Below are 24,982 nucleotides of genomic sequence, written 5' to 3'. Positions count from 1 at the left end.
TAACTTGATTTGAACATTGTCCAAATTAAAATTTTAATTTATCAAATAAACCGGACAAGCTAGTTATCCAATTTCCTTATGAAAACGGGGGATGCAAACGGCACGGTTATTTTTGGAACATAGCAGTATTGTCATCTTAGCATTACTCTTACCCTAGAATCAATACGCCAAGGATAATTCAAATGCCAAATCTAATTTCTAATCTTGAACTTCAAATACTCATTAAATATGTATTTCATTATGGTGTATTTCAAATACTCATGAATATCGGAATGTTGGTTCTTAAATGAGTTGTCAATCTTCAAAGATCGTTCTTATCAAAATTACCTGAATGTTTTTACAACAGTCGCTAGAATGGAAAATTAGCGTGATTTTATTCTTCTTATAGAAAATGATATTTTTGCATTAATGGAAAGAATTGGATAAGAATAACGCCAATTGAGTAATGTCATAACTAAAGTTATCCATTCACTTTCCATGAAAAGTGGAAAGAGATGACCTACCTCTTTATTCTAGAGCATTCTTTCTCCATCTGAGAATACAAATTGTAATATATATGAAGAGCCCTTTAGCAAATCATATCGCACAAAGGCTCGGACAATGGGGTTGAGAAAATTTTCCTTTCTTGCATTTGTATGGTTTGCCCTTCTTGTTGGTTCCAATGCTGAAGAACAATATTCGAAGCAAGAGAGGCGGCCTATTAAGACCTTTAAGGTATTTTGATTGATTTTGACTTTTGTCCCGGTGCACGCTTGTGTTCATATACTATTATTCTTTGTCCCTTGCATTGAAGTATTAACCTTTGTTGTCTTGTAACTATTGTAGACAATTTATGGAGAGACCATCGATTGTATCGACATGTATAAACAACCAGCATTCGACCACCCTTTACTGAAAGATCATAAGCTTCAGGTATTAATTTATCGGCGAAAGTGAGGAGATAATTGCACAATCGATCCTAGTCTATCGCACACATATGAACAAAGCAGCCTTTGCTAGCTTCTCCTCCTCCATTCGACGGCAGAGACACCGTCTTGCGTACTAATTATGCAATTTTCTGTGAAATTCTGCCACTATTTCTATGGTACTGGCTCAATCCCTAATTGTTCCATGAATGGACAGACAAAACCAAGCTTTTCACTCAACGAAAAAAAGCAGAGACAGAAAGCACAAGTTAACCAACTTGAGAGACCACATGTTTTGGATAGCTGTCCTGATGAGACCATTCCAATTCTCAGAAGGACAAAGGAATATTGGACGAGAGCCAAATTGCTTGAGCAGACATGTCCACAGATATATCATCCTTCGACTCCTAATTCTGCAAGTTTTCAAGTAAGTTCTTCCTTTAATGACGGAATTCAATTCATAATGAATTGTTGTATCTTGTATCATACAATTAATTTCATGTATTTTTGCATTCAACTTAGCTTGTTTCAATGACCTTCGACATATCTTGATCTCTCTTGTAATTACATGACTTATTATTAAAGACCTAATGTGTCGTATTGTAGTGAATTTCGTATGCCAATCGATGATGGCCCAAAGGATTATATTTACTGATGACTTGATTCTCAATTTTTGAAGTATGCTCTTCTGACGCTGAAAAGCCCTGATATTGCTTTTAGCGGAGCAAGGGCATTCATTTCTTATTACATTCCAAAGTGTGATTATGGACAATTTAGTGGAGGTCAGATCTGGATCCTCGACAACAATAGGTTAGCAAACATACAAGTTGGATGGAGGGTACGTTTTCCTGATATATAAATTAATTAGCATCTTTCTTTTCCTTTTTGAACGGGAATAAAGAAAATGAAAGAATATATTCACAGTGACATTAATATTTCATTTGATCTAGGGTGCGTTATTTTTCCGTTTGCGGTATTCTTCTTATTGTTTCTTGCTATAGAATATTAGATTTAATGAATTTTGTCATGATAGGTGCATCCAGATCTATACGGGGATAATCAGAATCATTTCCTTACTTCCTGGCGAGTAAGTTCTAACTTGCTACAAGTTTTGCTGAAATCTACATGCATAACTGAAATTTCACGGATTGCCCCCTCTCTTTCATGCTATTTCTATTTTGCCCATTCAAGTTTTTTCTTTGTCCCCGTTCAACTACCTCCTGAAATTCCATTTCCCATCTCATATGGATTCACGGCTTCGTAGTTATTGCACATTTGATTGTAATTTGATAGCGCGGCTTGTGTATGAAATATGTCTTTCATCAGTTATTTGCGTAATAACTATCAATCTCTATCTATAAAATGTTAATTCATTGGAATGCAGCCTTTGATAAGAGAAAAACTATCAAATTCGGTGTTTGATGAGTGTCGATTACTCTTAGAATTATGTCATTTGCATACATGATTATGGTACTTGGCATGGATGGTTATGCATGATTATTATCCAATCATTACTAAATCTATTGTTTAAAGAGCAAAATGAAACTAGTTTAAAATGGACAATCATTCTGATACAAGTTCAAAGAACAGGATGAGAATGGGACGGGATGCCCTGATTTCGGGTGTCAGGGCTTTGTGCAAATCGATCGTTCCATTGCCTCGGACAAGTTCTCCCAAATTCTTCTGTTATTGGTGGGCCACAATTTGAGCTCCGTTTCTTTGTTCAACAGGTAACCAACTCTTTTCCTTTGGACCTCTGTAATAATAATAAAAAATGATATTTTCCATGTAGTGTGAAAGTTGCACCAGCAACGAAAATAGGTGAACATGTTATTTTATGAACAGGTTTGTGAAAACAAGAAATAATTATCGAAAAAAAGAAGAAGAGATTTATCTACCATTCTCTCGAACATTGTAGCCAACTTAGTCAGAATTTTTGCATCATGCGTGGATCAATTCACATGCCCACGAGCGAAATGTCGTTGTTCGAGAACACATAAAGAGTTATCTAACGTCTGACTTCACGACAGGATATCAACACCAAGGATTGGTGGTTGATAATTACCAAGGACGGCGGGGACATTAAATTAGGCTATTGGCCGGCTAAGATATTGCCTACTTTGGCGGGCGGCGCCAGAACACTGGAGTTCGGCGGAATAGCGTCCGCGGACGACGGCATGCGCTTCCCGGCGATGGGGAGCGGACAGTTTCCGGACCAGTCGTACCTTCGTGCTTGCCACGTGAGACAAATTCAATACTTTGATCAGAGTTCGCAAACTTGGATGGCGCCCGAGTCTACTCCACCGGAAAACATAGTCGCGACTTCGAAAGCTTGCTATGGCGCCGCCGTCGACAACAGCTTCAAAGACTATGGCTATACCCTGTTGTTCGGGGGACCCGGTGGAGATAATTGTTGAGTTTAAAGACAGACAGATATGTAAGAATGTGTAAGAATGTGAAAGAGAGAATTTGGGGAGAAAAGCTTTCTGTATTGTCTGTATATTTCTGTACGTACAATGTCAATGTTTATATTACAAGACATGTATATGAAAAAGGAAACTAAATAATGTACAGACTATATTTGATATTAATTGATCCCTGATATGATCTTAATTGATCTGAGGAATATTTAATGCAATCTGGAGATATCTTGCGTATCTTCCAACACTCCCCCTCAAGCTGGTGGCTTGTAGATATCCAAGACGCCAAGCTTGCTTAAGAGATACGCATGCTGACTTTGACATAGAGGCTTGGTGAATACATCTGCAGGTTGTTCTTCTGTTCCAATCCCCCGTGTCTCGATTATGCCTTCCTGAATTTTCTCTCGAGTAAAATGGCAGTCCACTTCTATGTGTTTCGTTCTCTCATGCACAATGGGATTTGATGCTAGCTTGAGGGCTGCATCGTTGTCACAAAATAATCTGGTTGGTCCCTTGACTTGCACTCCAAGGTCCCGAAGTAATCCCCGTAGCCATACTATCTCACATGTCGTTTTCGCCATAGCTCGGTATTTCGCTTCGCCGAGGATAAAGAACCAGTCGGCTGCTTCTTGGTTTTCCACGAAAGTAAAGAATCTCCCAACTTAATGCAGAAACCGGTTATGGATCTCCTACTCATTGGACAAGTGGCATAGTCTGCATCGCAATATGCTGTCATTCTCATATCACACTTCTCGGAAAGAAGAATCCCAAGTCCGGGACATTTCTTCAAGTACTTCACAACTTTCAATGCAGCGTTCATGTGAGACTGCTTTGGCTTGTGCATGAATTGGTTAAGTGTCTGTACAGCATAACTAATGTCTGGTCTGGTCATAGTCAAATATATGAGTTTCCCAACAAGTTTTTGATAACTCAATGGATCTTTGAGTACTAGATCTGCTTGCTGAGACACTTCAGCATCATAATCTGCCGTAGTCAATTTAACATTTTGCTCGATTGGAATCACAGCTGGCTTACATCCTGACAAACCTGCTTCTGATATGATTTCCAAAGCAAATTTTCTCTGGCTGAGAGATATTCCTTGATCCGATCGTGCAATTTCTATTCCAAGGAAATATTTGGGCGTACCCAAATATTTTATGTGAAAAGTAGAATGCAAGTATTCCTTGAAGACTTGAATATCTACCTCATCGTTTCCCATAATAAGTATATCATCTACATATATCATTAAGTATATAGATGACGTACCTTTAGTCCGTGTAAAAACAGCATAATCAAATCTGGACTGTTGGAAACCTGCAGCTATCAAGGACTCAGCAAATTTGGCATACCACTGTCTGGAAGCCTGTTTAAGTCCATATAAGGATTTGCGGAGACGACATACTCTATTCTCCCCCTGTCTCCGTAAACCTTGTGGCACATCCATATAAATCTCTTCGTCTAAGTCTCCATGTAAGAAGGCATTGTGGACATCCATCTGATGCAGTGACCAATCCTGAAAAGCTGCTACTAAGAGGAATGAGCGTACCATAACATCTTTGGCGACGGGAGAGAAGGTTTCATGATAGTCAAAACCTTCCCGTTGTGTGAAACCTTTAGCCACTAATCGAGCCTTGTACCTCTCAATTGATCCATCTGCTTGATACTTGATCTTGTACACCCATTTGCACCCAATGGCCTTTCGATCTGGAGGTATAGAGACGAATTCCCATGTCTGGTTGTCCACTAAAGCCTGCAATTCTGCTTTCATAGCTTTCTGCCATTTCGGATCAATGCTCGCCTCATCATAATTTGATGGTTCTCGCTCCTCAGAAATGCGAGAAATGCAACATCGATGCTCCACAGATAGCCGATCAAAGGAAACATAAGAGGATATGGGAAAAAGAATACCTAGCGAGTTTCTGACGCCACATACGTAGTCTTTCGTCCAAGTTGGTGGATGCATTACTCGCCGGGAACGCCTTGGTGGAGTATTTGCAAGGGATAATTGGCCCGAGCCAGTATCAATAGGGGTGGATGAATGATTCGTACCAGTATTAACAGAAGTGGAGTCAATTACTGCTTCATCATCTAAGATTTGGTGTGTGGATTCCAACGGAGGTGTTGATTCCATGGCTGATGCAGGGGAGTCCCTTATGTCTGTTGATGCAGGAAATAGAATATATCCTGGATCATTTGTTGTTTCGTCAATATGAGGCGAAGAGTAATGTCCTCTGTTATCTGTACTTTGATCCTGTGCAGCAAAAGGAAAAATATTCTCCTGGAACGAAACATCTCTACTAACAAAGAAGTCCCCTGTAGATGAATCATAAATCCTGTACCCTTTCTGCAGAGTGGGATATCCCATGAATGTGCAACGGCGAGCACGAGGACCCATCTTATCTCTAGGTCCCACGATAGTAGCATAACATTGACAGCCAAAAATCTTCAGATGACTCATATTTGGCTTTTTCCAAAAAAGTAATTCAAAAGGACTTCGACCATCGAGAATCTTGGTCGGCATTCTATTGATTAGATAAGCTGCAGTTAAAACGCAATCTCCCCAAAAATTATCAGGGATGGAAGCTTGAAATTTCAGGGCGCGAGCAACTTCCAATAGGTGACGATATTTGCGTTCCACTACTCCATTTTGCTGTGGAGTATATGTACAGGAGCTCTCATGTAAGATCCTTTGAGATGAGAGTAGACCAGTACACTCATGGTTAAAAAATTCCTTCCCATTGTCCGTTCGTATTCGGCGGATTGTCTTGCCAAATTGAGTCTTTGATAGAGAAAGGAAGGTCCTCAAATAAGATATGACTTGACCCTTAGATTGCATGAGAAAAATCCATGTGGCCCTCGAATGGTCATCCACAATGGTGAGGAAAAACCGGGACCCATCATGATTTTGTGTATGATAAGGACCCCAGACATCAATATGAAGTAAGGAAAACGAATCATCGGCACGATTTGTGCTTAATGGAAAGGGTATGCGGGACTGTTTGGCAAGTGGACAAATATGACATTGCTGATGAGGAAATAAAGAACTATGACCCATTCTGGAATGCAAAATGAATTATTTATCATTGGTAGTCAAATTACACAATGATTGTTTATTACAATGAAATTGATCAAGATTTGCTGAGTTTTTCCAGAAATATAGTCCTTCAGACAGATTACCCCAGCCCATCAGTTTCCCAGTCGAAAGGACCTAAAAGAGACAGCTATCAAGCAATGAAGGAGACCTTACAAGAATTTTCCTCACATGTGCTCTAGACACGTAGATAAGATTAAATTGAAAACTGGAACGTAAAGGACATTTGTGAGTGTAAGCCGAGAGTTAAGATTGACTGTCCCCGTGGTAGATACACGAACAATATTTCCATTCGGCAATTGCACAATAATGGGACTATCCAGATCTTTATTAATAACAGTAAATAGCTTCTTGTCACAGGCAATATGATCACTAGCTCTAGAATCAATAATCCAAGTATTCCTCGATATGGTATTTATTAGGCAATGAGAAATACCTGTAAAACTGCTCCCCCTTTTTGGAATATCCAATTTTTGCAATGCTTGCATCAATTGCTGATATTCAGCATGTGTGATGGATTGACCAGCTTGATCCCGTGAGTTGATAAGCCGCCGCTGTTGATATTTCCTTCCTTTTTTCTCCAGTCGGCCATGCGATTTCCAACAACCGTCAATTGTGTGGTGAGGCCGCTTGCAATAGTCGCAAAAACTTTCCTTTATTCTTTAAATTCGATCCATAAGTTGGCCCATAATTTGGCCCATTATTCGGCCCATAATTTTGCCCGAGATTCTTCGAAAAAAAGGGGCCGTTGGATCTGTTTGATCCGGAGCTATCTCCGCTGTCCAGATCGTCCGTGTACCGCGCGCCTTTGGAGCCGTCGGATCGCTGCGTGCGATATGAGCCGTCCATCGCAGAACCTTTAAAAGGCCTCTGTTCAGCGAACCCTAGCGATGGATTCCTCCTCTTTTCTAGGGTTTTCATCCCTCCTCTCTCAATTATTGCCGCGAGAGCCAAACCCTTCGTCGCTAGGGTTCCGCCTCTGTTCTCCGTGGAGGTAAGCCTGGCTCTCCTCTTGCACAAGAAGTTGGAAAATGGCCCAATCGGCGGCGGAGGCTCCATGGCCAGAATTTGCGACCCGAAAGTAAGGTAAGAATCGTTGAGTATTAGCAAAAATCTGGTTGCCTTCTCTCGGTCCTTCATCCTCTTGTACTGTTGGAGAGTTTCTTCGGATCCGACGAGTTTTTCTTCGGCGGCCTCTAGCTCGTTCCAGAGGGTTGAAAGCTTGTTGAAGCAGGCCGTCACGGTCATGTTTCCCTGCTTCAGTTCGGAAAGGGCTTGATGCAACGAAAAAATCCTTGCCCGATCCAATTTCCCGTACATCTCTCGTATACTGTCCCAAAAAAATTTTGAGTCCTCTCGTCGGAGGTAACCCGCGGCTATTTCGGGCCGATACAATTCCCTATCCATGTTCTAACGAGCTGATTGCATTTTTTCCATTGTCACCCTAATTTTTCATCAGCTGGGACGGGAACTGTTCCGTCGACAAACCCTTCTTTGTCTTTTGTGATGAGGGCTCGGCGGAATTCCCGTGCCCAACTCGAATAATTCTCGGATCCTGTGAGATGGTTACTGATGAGCTTCAACTCGGGTCCGTCGGCTGTGGAAACATACAGCGCGTCGCCGGGTTCTGGGCGACCCATGGCGGCCGCAAAAGGAAAAGGTATGAACCCTGTTGGGAACCCCGCATTGGTTGTAGTCTGTCCCTGATTCGAATTTCCAGATTCGCCCGTCTGCTCAAGACCTATGGTTGTGTTTGCCCCAGCGTTGGTTGGTAGACCTCCATCGGTCCGCACGCTCTGGTAGCCCGGCTGTGATGTATCTGGATTTGATCCAAGCATCCATGGGTACGGCATCCATTGATAAGGATAGCCAGAGAAAGGTAACCCTGGATTGAACTGAGCCGGATTGGGTTGCCAGGGCGTGTGTTGTGTTTGACTGGGTTGTTGATCAGCTACTGGATTGACAACGGATGAATTCAGGGTTGATGAAGCATGAGGCGTTGCATTGATTGCCGGCTGCTCTTCGGTGACTGAGGTAGGTGTTTCTGGATTTGTCATAGTGGAAAAAATCCTGCAAAGAACTCATTTTGCAGTTGGCCAAAAAAACGAAGAATCAAGAATTCCTGCCGGATGCTGTTTTGGTTTGCAAGTGTGGCTACAACCAAGAACAGAAGATCACGGAAGGCAATTCAAGAACAAGTGCGGAAGCTAAGCCAGAACCAGAAAGCGCTCTGATACCATGTAAGAATGTGTAAGAATGTGATAGAGAGAATTTGGGGAGAAAAGCTTTCTGTATTGTCTGTATATTTCTGTACGTACAATGTCAATGTTTATATTACAAGACATGTATATGAAAAAGGAAACTAAATAATGTACAGACTATATTTGATATTAATTGATCCCTGATATGATCTTAATTGATCTGAGGAATATTTAATGCAATCTGGAGATATCTTGCGTATCTTCCAACAAGATAGATAATGGAATAAGATCTAGGATAATGCCAACTACTAAGTTCATACTTCTCATAACATTATGAAGTCCGATTTTGGAGTTATCGAGCTGTGAATATACATGGAAATGGTGATTTAGGATGTTGTGGGGCTGTTAGGTATGGCAAAAATCGATTTTGATGTACGGTTTGGTTGGAACGAAATTATGAAGTTTTACGAGTGAGCTGCCCCTTGAGTTGTTGCCGTTCCTTGCTGCCACCGAGACCCCTTTTGTTGACTTAAATTGTCAACCGGCAGGAGGCCGTTTCTTCCTCTCTCTCTCTCTCTCGGCAGTCTGGATTTCCTTCTGTCTAGCGATATCTTAAGTAGATTAATCTAGAAATCCTCCCACCCTCTCACTCGAGCCTTGCTGCCGACAGCCGCACCACCGCGTCACCGGTCTCCTCACCGTTCCGTAGCTAGCCACCAGCCTCCTTCGCCGCCGTCCCTCAGCTGCTGCTGGACCAGGAGACCCGCAGCTCGCGCCTCATTGCACACTGCCGTTGCTGTCCAGCTCGCCTCAACCGCACCCGCAGCCCGCAGCTTACAGTTTACCTCACCGCCGATGCCACCGGACTTGAGGCAAGTCGATATCTACTAACATATATCGCATGAACTCAGTCACAATCACTGCTTGGTGAAACGCGTCCTGTTAACCAACATTATTTTGAATACTTGCACCAAATGGGGAATTCGGAAGTTGTTGAGTTGATTTCGGGCTATGTGATGGAGGGTTTCATATCGTTTATGGTTAAGTGTGATTTTGGCATCTATGTATGTATTGATTCTTAGTGTTTGCGAAGCCCCAGGACTTTTTTTTTTTTTTGGTCGGAAAGATATTTCATTGATTAATCCGGGGATGCCGAATTACAACTTAACTGAAAGTCCAGACATAAAATAAAATAAAGTTCCAGCGGGGGATGGGAGACCCAGTTACTTGGTAAAGAGTCGGTATTGTGAGACTTCGCAAGCCAATCTGCCGCGCGGTTGGATTCCCGAGCTTCATACCGCAATATAACATTCGGCATTTGGGCCAGCAATTCTCTGCAGTCCAGGACAATCGGACGAGAGGCCCATGCCACTTCTGTTTGGCCCAAGATGGCTTCCACGACGTAAGTGCGGTCGTTGGAGATACACACGGGGGAAGAGAAGATGAGATGAGTTCGTGCGGCAGATGGGAGTCCTGTCAGAGCTGTTCTTTGTCTTCTCAACCAAAGTAAAGCTTGTTGGACAGCTAGGGTTTCTCCCTCTTGAGCCGATTGAGCTCGAAATTTCTGCGCAAAACCTCCGATACACACACCCGCTTCTCCTCTGCATATACCAGCAATGGATCCCTCTAATTTCTTGGCCAGCCAAGAGCAATCGACGTTGATCTTCAAGGAGCCGGTAGCTGGAGGCTGCTAAGTGCGCGGATCTGATCTCTCTTTTTTTTTGTCTGTGGGTTCCATTTCTCGTAGAGCTGGTGAGAGAGTAGGGCTTCATTAACGATTTGTTCTTGTGTTTTTCGCTTCCCGTTGAAGATCAAAGCGTTGCGGGCTTTCCAGATGAGCCAAAGGGTGGTCGCGAAAATCGCTTTTTGACTTACTGTGATGCCAGATCTGAGGTATTCACTCACCCATCGGTCTGTTCTTGTTATAGAGGTTGGAGAAACATTCATGTCAGTATAATGATGCTGCCAAATCTTTCTTGTCCATAGGCAAAGTCCAAAAAGGTGTTCGGAGGACTCCGGAAATTGGGAACATAGTGGGCATGTCGGCTCAGGTATAATCTTTCTCCGGTATAGATTGGCTCTAGTAGGAAGGCCTTCATTGCATAAACTCCACATGAAGTGTCTGATTCTGGGTGTCGTCGTAGATGCCGATTTGTCCATAGTTGTTGCGGCACCTGATATGAAGAGGATGCATGGCATTCTGTTTTGCTTGTGTTGGCTGCTTGTAATTTATGATACCTGCTTTTGGTTTTATACTCCCCTGAATTATGCCCTGTCCAAATTAGACGGTCAGGTCTGGCAAATATGCTGAGTGTGGTTGCTTGAATTTCCTCTGAGATTTGGCTGTCAAAAAGCTTTGTGATAATCTGATGTTTCCATGTGCGCGTAGTTGGGTCAATGATCTCTGCCACTAACTTAGGATCATCACGGTTCACCGGTCCCCCAATACTTCCTGACATTAACCAACGGTCATATCTCAAGTTGATGGATTTTCCATCTCCGACCTCCCATTTCAGATCAGGTTTTAGGGCATCACGGCCTATTAAAAGGCTCTGCCAACCCCAAGATGGTCTGGCTCCTCTTGTAGTAGTCCATAGATTACCGTTAGGGAAATAGAGGCCTTTAAATATTCTGCTCCACAAGGCTTCAGGTGCTTTCTCTAATCTCCAAGCTTGTTTTCCCAACATGGCTTTATTGAAATCCACTAAATCTTTAAACCCCATTCCTCCTTGTGCCTTCCTCTTCTTCAACACTTCCCAACTCTTCCAGTGAATACCTTTTTGCTGTGCACTCTGTCTCCACCAGAAGGCTGAGATTTTCCTTTCGATTGCTCGACAAATAGATAGAGGAATTTTAAAGATATTCATGGCATATTGGGGTAATGCATGAACAACCATTTTAATTAACACCTCTTTCCCTGCCTTCGATATTAATTGTTCTTTCCATCCCTCCAATTTTTTGTCCACCCGTGCAATGATCCAATCTAGCATCTGTTTTTTTGTTTGGCCCCAATCAGATGGTATCCCTAAATATTTCTCAGTCTTTTCTAGGATAGGAACCCTCAGTTCAGCTGCAATATTGTGTTTTAAAACCTGTGGACAGCTAGCCCCCAAGAAAAACACCAGATTTGTTCAGGTTGATCAACTGACCAGATGCAAAACAGTAACAATTTAGAATATTAGCCAGATTCTGAGCTTCCCTAAGAGTACCATCCAAGAAGAAAATAGCGTCGTCTGCAAAAAATAGGTGGGATAAGATAGGGCAGTGTGGGTTTAATTTGATACCCTTTAAGGTCCCATCCGTAATAGCCTTAGTCACCATATGGGAGAGAGCATTTGCCATAATAATGAATAAATAAGGTGAGAGAGGGTCCCCTTGTCGAATACCTCGAGTTGGAGTGAAAGAATCCCCTGGTTGGCCACTAATTAACACCCGGAAGTGAGTCAAGATATACAAAATTTGACCATATTCACCAAAGGCACATTAAATCCCATCTTCTTCATACAAGTCACATAAAAAGTCCCACTCAACTCTATCATAAGCCTTCGCATGTCTAGCTTCAGCACGGCTTGGAATTTTCGACGTCGCTTTCTAACCCGTAGTTGATGTAGGACTTCTTGAACAATAAAGATGTTGTCCTGTATTTGCCTACCCCCTACAAATGCGCTTTGTTCCGAGGATATAATAGATGGGAGCCAAGGTTTGAGTCTATGTGCCATGACATTTGTAATAACTTTGTAACTAAAGTTGCACAAGCTTATAGGTCTGAATTCTGTTATGCTTTCAGGATTAGCAACCTTGGGGATAAGCGTGATAAAGGTCTCATTAAGGGTCAGATCGAATCGCCTTCTTTGAAAAAGGAATCCACTAGATGAAATATATCTTCTTGAATAGTAGCCCACTAACTCGATAGAATAGACCACTTAATCCGTCCGGTCCAGGGGGCTTTGGCTGCCCCATTTGGAAAACCACTTGCTCCACCTCCTCCATAGTAACCTGAGCTGTTAACTGCTTATTCATTTCCTCAGAAACAGCAATTGGGCAATGCTCTAGAATTGGTTGATAATGCCGAGGACCCACAGTTCTATACAACTCTTGGTAATAGGTGGTTATGTGGTGTTTAATGACATGAGGCTCTCGACTCCACCTATTCTCTTCAATCTTCAACATCTTGATTTGATTTCTTTGTCTCCTTTGAATTGTGGTAGCATGAAAAAATTTTGAGTTCCGATCGCCCCACTTTAACCAGTTAATTCTAGATCGAATGCCCTAATACATTTCTTCTTGGCGCCACAAAGAGCTGATTTTCCGTGATAGAATTATATTCCTCTCGCCCGCTGTCCGGGTTTGCCCGTTTGTGATCCGAATGAGCTGATGGCTTAGCTGGTCAATTTGTTTAGAAGCATTTTTGAAAGATGCCCGCTCCATTTTCGCAAATCTTCGGTTACCCTTTTGTTTTTCGTACAGATCTCCTTGCCGACAATTCTCTGACTTCCAAGCATTGTCTACTATAGTTACACATTCTGGATGATCTAACCAGAAAGCCTCAAACCTAAATAATCTATGTCTCTTCTGTTCCCCTGCCTTTAAACATAATAAGAGGGGACTATGATCAGACCCTATTGCTGGAAATGCAAAGGCTTCGGCACTGGGAAATAGGAGCCTCCATTCAAGGTTGCAAAATACTCGATCAAGCCTTTTTTTGACTAAATCATCCCCATCTCTCTTGTTAGTCCACATGAATGCGCACCCCTTACTTTCAATATCTATCAGAGAACATGAGTCAACAAAGTGCCTAAATGTCGTCATTCGAAATCTTTCAGTTAATCGTCGGCCTATCTTCTCCCAATGATATAGCACCTCATTAAAGTCACCAATACAAAGCCAAGGTGCTGTTGTCGCTCCATGTCTAGTATAAAGTATGTTCCAAAGAGATACTCTTTCATGGAAGTCAGTAGATGCATGTAAGAAGGAGATCTGCATTTTATATCCATTTCCAGTCACTTTACATGAAAGATCAATGAACTCTTGGCAGCTATGCTCAATATTAAGTTGTACCAAGTCATCCCAAAGTAACACCAAGCCTCCCGCTGTGTCGATAGGATTAACAACAAGCATAGAAGAGAATTTTAGACTTCTTTTGATATGTTCCACCCTATGGTACTGATTTTTGGTTTCCATAAGGAAAACCAGGTTAGGTCTCTCACGAGCCACAAGGGCTCGTAGGTGCTGGACTGTCAAGGGAGAACCTAAACCTTGACAGTTCCAGCTTAGCACCTTCATGGCTTTCTTGGTGGCTTATTAGGGCTAGCCACCAAAGCCCATGCTGTTTCGCCTTCCCATAGTTGAATTGGTGTTTCCAGAAATTTGTCCATGTCCACAAGGGTTGTCATGCTGCTCTTTCTCTCATACGGGGTGAATCGTTTTAACTTTTTTGATATCTGTTTTTTTTCCCCGATTTGGCTGCTCCTGTAATCCCCATCTCTGCATCATGCATTAGATGCTCCATCGGTTGTTCCACATTCTGCTAGATGCGTTTGCCTTTTTTTCGTGCTGCAAGTTCCAGAGAGTGATAATTTCGTGTTGTTTGTATTGTAGGATGATAAAGAACAATGGCTTGGCTGCCATCGTTGATGATTTGTTGTTCAAGTCATCGTGGAGGGAATAATCTGGTGTCTCGGAATCACTTCCTCTTCGATAAGGTAAGATCTATCTCCCCATAAAAGGTAGTCCAACAAGGGCTGCATGTCTTCACCTCTGCTTTCAACCAAGATCCATAACGTCCCGGTTTGTCTTGAGGAAGACTAGATTCTTCATAGGGAAATGTCGGGCAATAGTTTGCATAATGGCCAATGTAACCACAGGAGTAATAATAGTGTGGTAGTCTTTCATATTTAAAGTCAATCCACCACTTTCTATCACCCACATGAATTATTGTTCCAGTTTTCAGGGGATTAAACAGATTAAGCCTAACTCTTGCTTTTCCAATTCTTCTAGAGTTGTTATTCCGAGCATCAATTCTAACTTCCTCTACTTCTCCCATTTTTCCAGCAATCATTCGTATACAATCCTCCGTCATAGCAGCTCTTGGAAGCCCAATCGATGCACCCAAAAGGAACAATGTTTGAACTCATAGCAGTGCTCGGGAATGGTCGGGTCACCTTCCTGTAGGACTAACAGATGGCTTGAGAAAGACCAAGGGCTTGTCTGCAGAATTCTTTTCTGTTCTTCCTCCGAGTTAAAGATAAAGACAAAGAAACCTGGTTCAATCACCTCACACCTAACCTCTTCTACTTTCCAAGCCCTTTTCATTGTCTCCCAGAATGCTGAGAAATTGACATTGGGTTTCGAGAACAATTTTCCATATAAAAGATACTCACCAGTCTATTTATGAACCTCAAGGATGCATCCATTCAGTTCTGTGATATCATCAGCAGCCCATAAATCACCCATCCGTTTACAAAGAGCCAGTATTCTGAGATGATTTTCCTGGTTATCCTCCATGGCTAAATGAAGTGTAACCCTAAAGTTACAAAGATGCAGTGTAGGGGATATGGGCGAGAAAGGTAGGTTCGGATGGGTTTTGTGAATGATTTGGAAATGAAGGGAGCTCTGCAGGTTATTTATTTACTAGCAAAAATCTGGGAAAGACAGGTTAGGGTTTCGGCTGATGTGCGATTTTTGGGATCAGAACAAGGGAAAGGAGGAACTAATCGGGAGGAGGGGCTTTGGGCACAGCCATTTCTCACGAGGAGAGGTGCGGGAGAGAGGAGAAATCACCAGAAAGGGATTGAAGGAAGCTCACCTTCAGCGAGAGGGGAGACTGCCGTCGGGCAGAGAGGTGCTCGCCTTCAGCGAGAGTTTTTTGGCTAGGTACCAATTGGGTGCTCGCCTTCAGCGAGAGGTGCTCGCCTTCAGCGAGAGGTAAATTGGGATTCGAAGCGTGGAAATTCCGTAAAAAAGAGACCAATTCCGAAGCCCCAGGACTTTACTTGTAAACTCTTTTGAAAATCTTGAGGTTCATACTGAGATCGTTACTCGCAGACGTGTTGATTTTAATATTTCAAGAAATGCTTATGGTTTTGATGAAAATTATCACCGGTACATCTCAAGTTTTGAAACGTGAAAAGTTTATGCTTGTGAATTTTCGGAAAATGATAGGAGTGGACAATACAATTTAATCTTGATCCATCTTGATATTTGAACACTAGATTTCATGAAAGGTTTGTTGTGACGCACTAAGTACACCTTTAAATTTTCATTGTATTTTGACTTATATCATGATTTGGGATTCTGAAATCAAAGCAGCTCCCTATATTGGCGATACGAAAATGTTTTGGCATTAAATTTATTAGACTACTACACCATGGTTGAAACGTTATTGATGCCGTTGGACCCTTGGAAAACGATATCCCGGGTGTCGGGTTGCCTGGAGGATCGTGATGGCAATGCCTCTGGATGCTTGGGGACATTATGACATGGTGAGCCCGGAGGTGCCTCGGGTGTCGGGATGCTTGGGAGTGTGACGTAACACGTATCGGATGCTTGGGGACATCATACGTGGTGAGCCATGGAGGTTCCTCATGATGCCAGATGGGATGCGAGATGCCTGGAGCTGTGACGTAACACGCTCCAGACGCCCGATGATTGAAATATGGAACCGGAGGTCCTCGTGATGCCAGGTAGGGTGCGAGAGCCTGGAGGGATGCAAACACTGGTTCTTCCGGAAGATGGTGGTAGTGAATTGAGATTTACTGAGTTTCTAAATTCTCATTATGTTTTTATATGCCCTTTTTTTATGATTTCTTCTGAAATGATGCATATCCATTACTACAGTTGTGTGCTTTGGTTTGGATTGTGTGGAATCGGGTGGCAATAGACTTACGTAATATAGTTTAGTAGAATTTTGACTGTTGAGTAGTCGTACTCACTCCTCATGGGGCTAATATATTACAGAGACTACATCGAGTGCCCTAGAATGGGCAATGTCTCTTCTCATGAACAATCCATGTTTATATAGACATTACTTGGTGCTGGCATGGAGACTGCATCGACTGCCCTAGAATGGGCAATGTCTCTTCTCATGAACAATCCAGATACATTGAAGAAAGCTCAAAATGAGATCAAGGCCAACATCGAGCAAGACCGCTCATCACCGAACACGACCTACCTAATCTGATTTACCTCCAAGCAATTGTCACTGAGACATTGAGGTTGTTTCCACCAACCCCACTTTTAGTACCGCATGAATCTTCAAGTGATTGCACTGTTCTTGGGTATCATGTGCCCAGAGGCACCATGTTGTTAGTGAACTTATGGAGCATCCATAGGGACCCTAAGCTCTGGGAGGAACCAACAAAATTTATCCCAGAGAGGTTTGGAAATAGAGGTGATCAAAGCGAAGAGAAGAGTGATAATTTCAAGTTTCTTCCTTTTGATGCTGGAAGGAGAGCTTGTCCCGGGGCAAATTTGAGAAGAATAGTGATTGAACTAGGGCTAGGGGCGTTGATTCAGTGCTTCGAGAGGAAAAGGGATGGAGAAGAGGCTATCGACATGACTGAAGGGACGGTCCTTTCGACGCCGAAAGTGAAGCCTCTAGAGGTTTTGTATAAAGCGCACAAGTCCATGATCCACCTCCTCTCGAAAATGATGGAGACATGATGGGTTAACAAATGAATGATCTAGGGATGTTATGTTATGCATTGTAAAACATGAAATGCTGAGTACGTGATTTGATTTTTCTATGACGTGATTCTTAGCATATTTCCACGGTTAAATCTTTGAAATATTCATGTTCTAAGAACACGAACAACAAAAAGGAAACACAAGTTGAGCAGGGCATTATCCCCACATAACACTCTTTCAACATCAGTATGATTTTACTAATAATAGAATCAGTCGATTGAAGGCAACCCATAATAAGGATTAAGGACGATATATGTTGGCAGGGAAGCAAATACAAAATCAACCGGTCGAATATACTCTTGCAAACCAAAATGCTTCTCGACAATCGAATGTATGACAAATTTCATACAAGAGGTTGTGTTCGGAGAGCAGTATAAAGCTTTGGGATTAGAGCATTCCAAAATACATCATGGAGGAGTTAAGTTTCGAAGTCCAGCTCTCTTTTTTTTTTTTCTTTCATCCTTCTCTTTGTAACAATGTACCCAGCCCAGCCATTCCCCTTTGAAAAGCCCAAAGCTTAGCCCATCTTCATTTTTCTTTCTCTAGATTAGTAATGTTGAAGCATAAAGCGGCGGAAAGAACAAGAACAAAGAGAAAAGAAAAAGTTCACTCGTCAGAGAGAGAAAACAAAGGAAAAAGGGAAAAAAATAATTCTGATGTGTAATCGAACTAGACCTCCCGACAAGTAATTCAACCGCAAATTGCAACATCGGATAAGTATTTAAGCCAATTATTCATTTAATCAAAGTAATTTTCACATTACATTTATCTTTAGGAAAATCTCAAATAAGGACCCAAAATGAGCATATTTTCTCAAATAAGGATCCAAAGTAGCCGTTGTCCCAAATAAGGACTCGAAGTGGCTAACAAATCTCAAATAAGGACCTGCACTTGCCAGCCGGCCAAAATGTTCACTGATCGGCGAGAGTGTGATATTTCCGGTGGCCGGAATATGGGCAATTTTGTCCCAAAAAAAATATAGATAAAAATTAACAAACCCTAAAACCAACTCCCCAAACTCTTCATGTTCTTTTGACCTAAAAAGAAAAACTCTTTATGTTCTCGCGTTTTCTTCTTCCGCTCTTCAGCTTCTCTCGTTTTTGTCCTCTCTCGCTTGGAGCACGGAAATTTTCTGTTAATGGAACATGAATTGAAACACAACAAGAAACCCCTACCTTCGTTTTTTCACATCTTCTTCTTTTGTTTTCTATCTTCGTTTCTTTTCAACGAAGAAAACAAATCTTGAGTAAAGCCACATTTTTGTTATTGAGACACTCGTATATAGCACGAGGGCCTCGATTCTTCATTATCTTTTCCTAGGTTCGCCATACACTTTGATTCACACTCCCATTCAACCAAGGTCGGTTTCGTTCAAAATGAGAGAGAGAGAGAGAGGGAGGGAGGGAGGGAGGGAGGGAAGGAGGGAGGGCATGTACCTTTAGAACTCAGGGAGACAAGGATCTTGCTCCGTCAACAGAGAATTTGGGTTCTCCAAATGAGAGGGGACAGAATGTAAAAGATGAAGAGCGGAAGAAGAAGAAGGTGAAGAGTTTGGGGGGTTTTGTTTTTAAGGTTTATTAATTTCTATCTATAAATTGCCCATATTCCGGCCACCGGAAATGTCACACCCTCACCGGCCGATGAACATTTTGGTCGACTGGCGGGTTCAGGTCCTTATTTGAGACCTGTTAGCTACTTCGGATCCTTATTTGGAACAACGATCACTTCGAGTCATTATTTGAGAAAGTAGGCTCACTTTGGGTCCTTATTTGAGATTTTCCCTCTATCTTTTGATTAAAACTAGTCATCCCCTTTCTCGCTTCCAAACAATCCACGAGAGCTTTTACAACGAAAGGGAATACGAAAGCTATGTCGCACCTGATTGAATGAAAGGAGGACCATGCTCGACTTAGCTTGTCCAATTCATAGTTGAGGAGGAAGAAGGGACGGAGAAAAAAAAAAGGAAAAAAAATTGATTAATAAATTTTTAAGTAAGCTAAAACCGATCAGAATTATTGTTCAAATATTGGAACAGTAACTTGATTTGAACGTTGTTCAAATTAACATTTTAATTTATCAAATAAACCGGACAAGCTAGTTATCCAGTTTCCTTATGAAAACGGGGATGCAAACGGCACGGTTATTTTTGGAACATAGCAGTACTGTCATCTTAGCATTACTCTTACCCTAGAATCAATACGCCAAGGATAATTCAAATGCCAAATCTAATTTATAATCTTGAACTTCAAATACTCATTACATATGTATTTCATTATGGTGTATTTCAAATGCTCTTGAATATCCGAATGTTGGTTCTTAATTGAGTAGTCAATCTTCAAAGATCGTTCTTATCAAAATTACCCGATTGTTTTTACAACAGTCACTAGAATGGAAAATTTGCGTGATTTTATTCTTCTTATAGAAAATGATATTTTTGCATTAATGGAAAGAATTGGATAAGAATAACGGCAATTGAGTAATGTCATAACTAAAGTTATCCATTCACTTTCCATGAAAAGTGGAAAGAGATGACCTACCTCTTTATTCTAGAGCATTCTTTCTCCATCTGAGAATACAAATTGTAATATATATGAAGAGCCCTTTAGCAAATCATATCGCACAAAGGCTCGGACAATGGGGTTGAGAAAATTTTCCTTTCTTGCATTTGTATGGTTTGCCCTTCTTGTTGGTTCCAATGCTGAAGAACAATATTCGAAGCAAGAGAGGCGGCCTATTAAGACCTTTAAGGTATTTTGATTGATTTTGACTTTTGTCCCGGTGCACGCTTGTGTTCATATACTATTATTCTTTGTCCCTTGTATTGAAGTATTAACCTTTGTTGTCTGTAACTATTGTAGACAATCTATGGAGAGACCATCGATTGTATCGACATGTATAAACAACCAGCATTCGACCACCCTTTACTGAAAGATCATAAGCTTCAGGTATTAATTTATCGGCGAAAGTGTGGAGATAATTGCACAATCGATCCTAGTCTATCGCACACATATGAACAAAGCAGCCTTTGCTAGCTTCTCCTCCTCCATTCGACGACAGAGACACCGTCTTGCGTACTAATTATGCAATTTTCTGTGAAATTCTGCCACTATTTCTGTAGTACTGGTTCAATCCCTAATTGTTGCATGAATGGACAGACAAAACCAAGCTTTTCACTAGACGAAAAAAAGCACAGACAGAAAGCACAAGTTAACCAACTTGAGAGACCACGTGTTTTGGATAGCTGTCCTGATGGGACCATTCCAATTCTCAGAAGGACAAAGGAACATCGGATGAGAGCCAAATCGCTTGAGCAGACAAGTCCACTGATGTATCATCCTTCGACTCAAAATTCTGCAGGTTTTCATGTCAGTTCTTCCTTTAATGACGGAATTCAATTAATAATGAATTGTTGTCTCTTGTATCATACAATTTATTTCATGTATTTTTGCATTCAACTTAGCTCGTTTCAATGACTTTTGACATATCTTGATCTCTCTTGTAATTATATGACTTATTATTAAAAACCCAATGTGTCGTATTGTAGTGAATTTTGTATGCCAATCGATAATGGCCAAAAGGATTGTATTTACTGATGACTTGATTCTCAATTTTTGAAGTATGCTTATTTGGAGCTGAACAGCCTGGGTATTCCTTTTGGCGGAGCAAGAGCATTCATTAATCATTACATTCCAAAGTGTGAAGATCAACAATCAAGTGGAGCTCAGATTTGGATCGCCGAGAAATATAAGTTCACAAACATACAAGTTGGATGGAGGGTACGTTTTCCCGATATATAAATTAATTAGCATCTTTCTTCTCCTTTTTGAACGGGAATAAAGAAAATGAAAGAATATATTCATAGTGACATTAATATTTCATTTGATCTAGGGTGCGTTATTTTTCCATTTGCGGCATTCTTCTTATTGTTTCTTGCTATAGAATATTAGATTTAATGAATTTTGTCATGATAGGTGCAACCAAATCTATACGGGGATAATCAGAGTCATCTCTTTATTTCCTGGAGAGTAAGTTCTAACTTGCTACAGGTTTTGCTGAAATCTACATGTATAACAGGGAAATTTCAGGGATTCCCCCGCCCCCTCCCTTTCCTGCTGTTTCTATTTTGCCCATTCAAGTTTTTTTCTTTGTCCCCGTTCCAACTACCTCCTGAAATTCCATTTCCCATCTCATACGGATTCACGGCTTCATAGTTATTTCACATTTGATTGTAAGTTGATAGCACGGCTTGTATATGAAATATGTCTTTCATCAGTATTTGCGTAATAACTCTTGATTTCTATCTATAAAATGTTAAATTCATTGGAATGCAGCCTTTGATAAAAGAAAATTTATCAAATTCGGTGTTTGATGAGTATCGATTACTCTTAGAATTATGTCATTTGCATACATGATTATGGTTTTTTTTTTTGGTCGGTATGATTATGGTACTTGGCATGGGTGGTTATGCATGATTATTGTCCAATCATTGTTCAGTCTATTGTTTAAAGAGCAAAAATGAAACTAGTTCAAAATGGACAATCATTCTAACACAAGTTCAAAGAACAGGATGAGGATCTGTCGGGATGCTATAATTTGGAGTGTCCAGGCTTTGTGCAAGTCGATAAGTCCATTGCTCTCGGACAAGTTCTCCCATATCCTTCTGTTATTGGTGGGGCACAATTTGAGATCCGTTTCTTTGTTCAACAGGTAACTAACTCTTTTCCTTCGGACCTCTGTAATAGTAATAAAAAAAAAAAATTCCATGTAGTATGAAAGTTGCACCAGCAACGAAAAATGGTGAACATGTTATTTTATGAACAGGTTTGTGAAAACAAGAAAAAGTTATCGAAACAAAGGGTTTATCTACCAACTTAGTCCGAATTCGCATCGTGCGTGGATCGATTCATCTACCCACGACCGAAATGTCAGTGTTCGAGAACACAGAAAAGAGTTATCTGACGTTTGACTTCACAACAGGATAACAACACAAAGGATTGGTGGTTGCTAAACGAGAAGAACGGCGTGGACGCTAAAATAGGCTATTGGCCGGCCAAGTTATTACCTGCTTTTGCGGGCGGCGCCGGAATACAGTGGTTCGGCGGAGTAACGTCCGTGGAGAGCGGCAGGCTCTTCCCGCCGATGGGAAGCGGACAGTTTCCGTCCCAGTCGTACTCTCGTGCGTGCTACGTGAGACAAATTCAGTACTTTGATCAGAGTTCGCAAACTTGGAAAGCGCCCGAGCTTACTACACCGCAAAACATAGTCGTGACTTCGAATGCTTGCTATGGCGCCACCGTCGACAACAGCTTCAAAGACTATGGCTTCAACGTGTTGTTCGGGGGACCCGGTGGAGATCGTTGTGTTTAAAAACACACAGATATATATAAGGTGCGCTTGTTTGTGTTTTTGTTCAAAAATTGTTTTAGGGAATAGAAATAGAAAAAATTATTTTTGTTCCGAAGAATAATTTTTACCAGAAAAACGAATTTGGTAAACTTGTTCCGAAAAAAAAAAAACCTAAATTTATGTTCTTTTTTGTTTCTTTTAATTTTTTAATATTTTTATTTTCTTTTTTCTTTTTCTTCTTTTGGTCGGTCGCCAACCTCAGCCATGGTCGGCGACCGGCCAACGAGGGCCAGCGGCCTCGCCCAACCACTAGTCGCCTGGCGGTGGCCCGGCGGGGCCGAGCCTCGCCAGTTGTAGGGCGAGCTCAGCCTCGCTAGTTGCAAGGCGAGCTCAGCCTTGCCAAATCTGGGCAAGCTCGCCCAACCAAGGCAAGGCTGAGCCTTACTAGGGCCGGCGACACTCGGCCTTGCCGAGGGTCGGCGACGCTCTTGCAAGGTCGCCACCCTCGATGGGTCGCCGGCCATGGCCAAGGCCGAAGACCTAGGCCAAAGAAAAAAAGAAGAAGAAAAGAAGAAAAAGATAGGAGTGAGAAAATTTGTTCTTAAAAATTGTTTTTTTTTTTTTGTAAAATGTTCTTAAAAATTGTTTCAGAAACAAGAAACAATTTTTTTTTTTTGTTTCTATCTATATTTTTTCAATTAATGAGGTTTAATTCAAAGATGAATTATTTATGTTGATAAATGCAATCTTTAGGAAAACTTTATTCAAATAGTGATATCTAGGTAGGTTTTTTTTTTTTTCAATTCAATAACTATTTGAATTGAATGATTTCTTATAAGTATTTGATATTCGAAGAAGTCTAAGATTGTTGAATATATCCTCTCAAGTTACTTGAAGATGCAATGTAGATTCAATACAAAGAACTTTTTTTCTTCCTAATATTTAGAAATTAATAATTAATAAATAAAATAAAAATATTGCATTCATCCAATGAAAAGAAAATCGAGGATTAAATTGAATTCTTTTGTTTTTTGTTTCGTTCCAAATGTATTCTCGGGAACAAAAAAACAGGTTTGGAACAAAAATACAAACAAACGCGTTTTTGTTCTTTTTTTTGTTCCCGAGAACGAAAAAACAAAAATTTTGTTCATAAATAGAAAAAAAAAAAAACACAACCATCCACGCCCATAATGGAATAAGATCCAAGATAATGCCAACTACAAACTTTAAAACTTCTCATAACATATGAGCCCTCCTCAAGCTAAAACCCATTCGTGTAAGGCCAAATTGGACGACGCAATGTAAAAGATCAGTTAACCACACTCTAAAATTTATTTATAATCGTTTTGTTGGTTAAAACAAATTATTCCTCCGAGGCTCTGTTGGGGTCGGCTTGACCAAAAATTCGAATAATTCTATAATGGGGATGGCAAAAAAGAATTTCATAGCACTTAATAATCGATGGTCTCCTGATTCATTATTTGCCTCCGATCTTTTTACTGAGACCAATTGATGCTCTATCTTAAGAGGAAGATGAAGGGAGAAAAGAAAAACATATGGATTTCACCCGATGCGCTGAAGTTCACTCAATACATCATATAATTAACGAGAAAATTACCAAAGAAGTTTTAAACTTGCTGTACTCGTGCTAAGTCAATATTAAACCTTTCAACTTAGCCAAATTAGTCTATTCGGCCAGTTTTGACCAGAAATCGTTGATTAATACGCTTACAATGATGATTGGTAGGTTACACTAAATTTTATGGATTTAAATTTAAATCGGCGGTAGTTTAAACGATGAGAAGACGGTAAAGGAATTCATGAGATACTGAATTATTTTGAGATTTCTATCATTCTTCTCAAGATGTATTAATTCTTTCCTTTTGTGAAATTCCTTCACACACTTGTTAAAACCCCTCAATCATTCTCACTTGATCTTAAACACATCATTGAGTCGTTCTCTCAAGTTCAGGAATCAATCAAGTCGTAATAAGCAGTTAGAGCACCACGAGGGCACAATCATCAGGAACAGATATTGAAATGCAAAACATACAAACAAGATGAAAATACCACAAATTAAAGCTAGAATCACGCAGTTAGACATACTTGTGAACTTCTAGGTTACCAAAGAACTCCCGCCTCTCACGAATTTTCTTTTGACGTTCTTACTTCACATTACTTGGAACATACAATAAACAATTATCAGCTCAAAGCTAGTTCGCCGTAGTTGGCTAGATCAGCATGCAAGTGGTGGATAATCAGTGTGATTTAATCTAAGTTCTGTGTGCTAATTGGTTGTATACCAGTGTCACATGACAGAAATGCTGCAGCTCT

General features: G+C 40.9%; 2 protein-coding genes across 2 annotated transcripts; both read left to right on the top strand.

Moving 5' to 3' along the window:
* Positions 1 to 600: 600 nt before the first annotated feature.
* LOC104447699 lies at positions 601 to 3,322 on the top strand. The gene is made up of 6 exons (XM_039314029.1): positions 601 to 714; positions 826 to 912; positions 1,123 to 1,332; positions 1,585 to 1,743; positions 1,939 to 1,992; positions 2,936 to 3,322. Exons 1-6 carry the CDS (start codon positions 601 to 603, stop codon positions 3,320 to 3,322), a joined length of 1,011 nt encoding a protein of 336 aa, XP_039169963.1.
* Positions 3,323 to 19,936: 16,614 nt separating this feature from the next.
* LOC104447697 lies at positions 19,937 to 22,669 on the top strand. The gene is made up of 5 exons (XM_039314028.1): positions 19,937 to 20,050; positions 20,161 to 20,247; positions 20,920 to 21,078; positions 21,869 to 22,009; positions 22,280 to 22,669. The coding sequence occupies exons 1-5, from the start codon at positions 19,937 to 19,939 to the stop codon at positions 22,667 to 22,669; spliced, it is 891 nt and encodes a 296-aa protein (XP_039169962.1).
* Positions 22,670 to 24,982: the final 2,313 nt, after the last annotated feature.

This window comes from Eucalyptus grandis, chromosome 5 (genome assembly GCF_016545825.1).
Source record: "Eucalyptus grandis isolate ANBG69807.140 chromosome 5, ASM1654582v1, whole genome shotgun sequence".
NCBI classification, from domain to species: Eukaryota; Viridiplantae; Streptophyta; class Magnoliopsida; order Myrtales; family Myrtaceae; genus Eucalyptus; species Eucalyptus grandis.
Note: the sequence above shows the minus strand (reverse complement) of the source record. Positions and strands in the feature narration are given on the sequence as shown.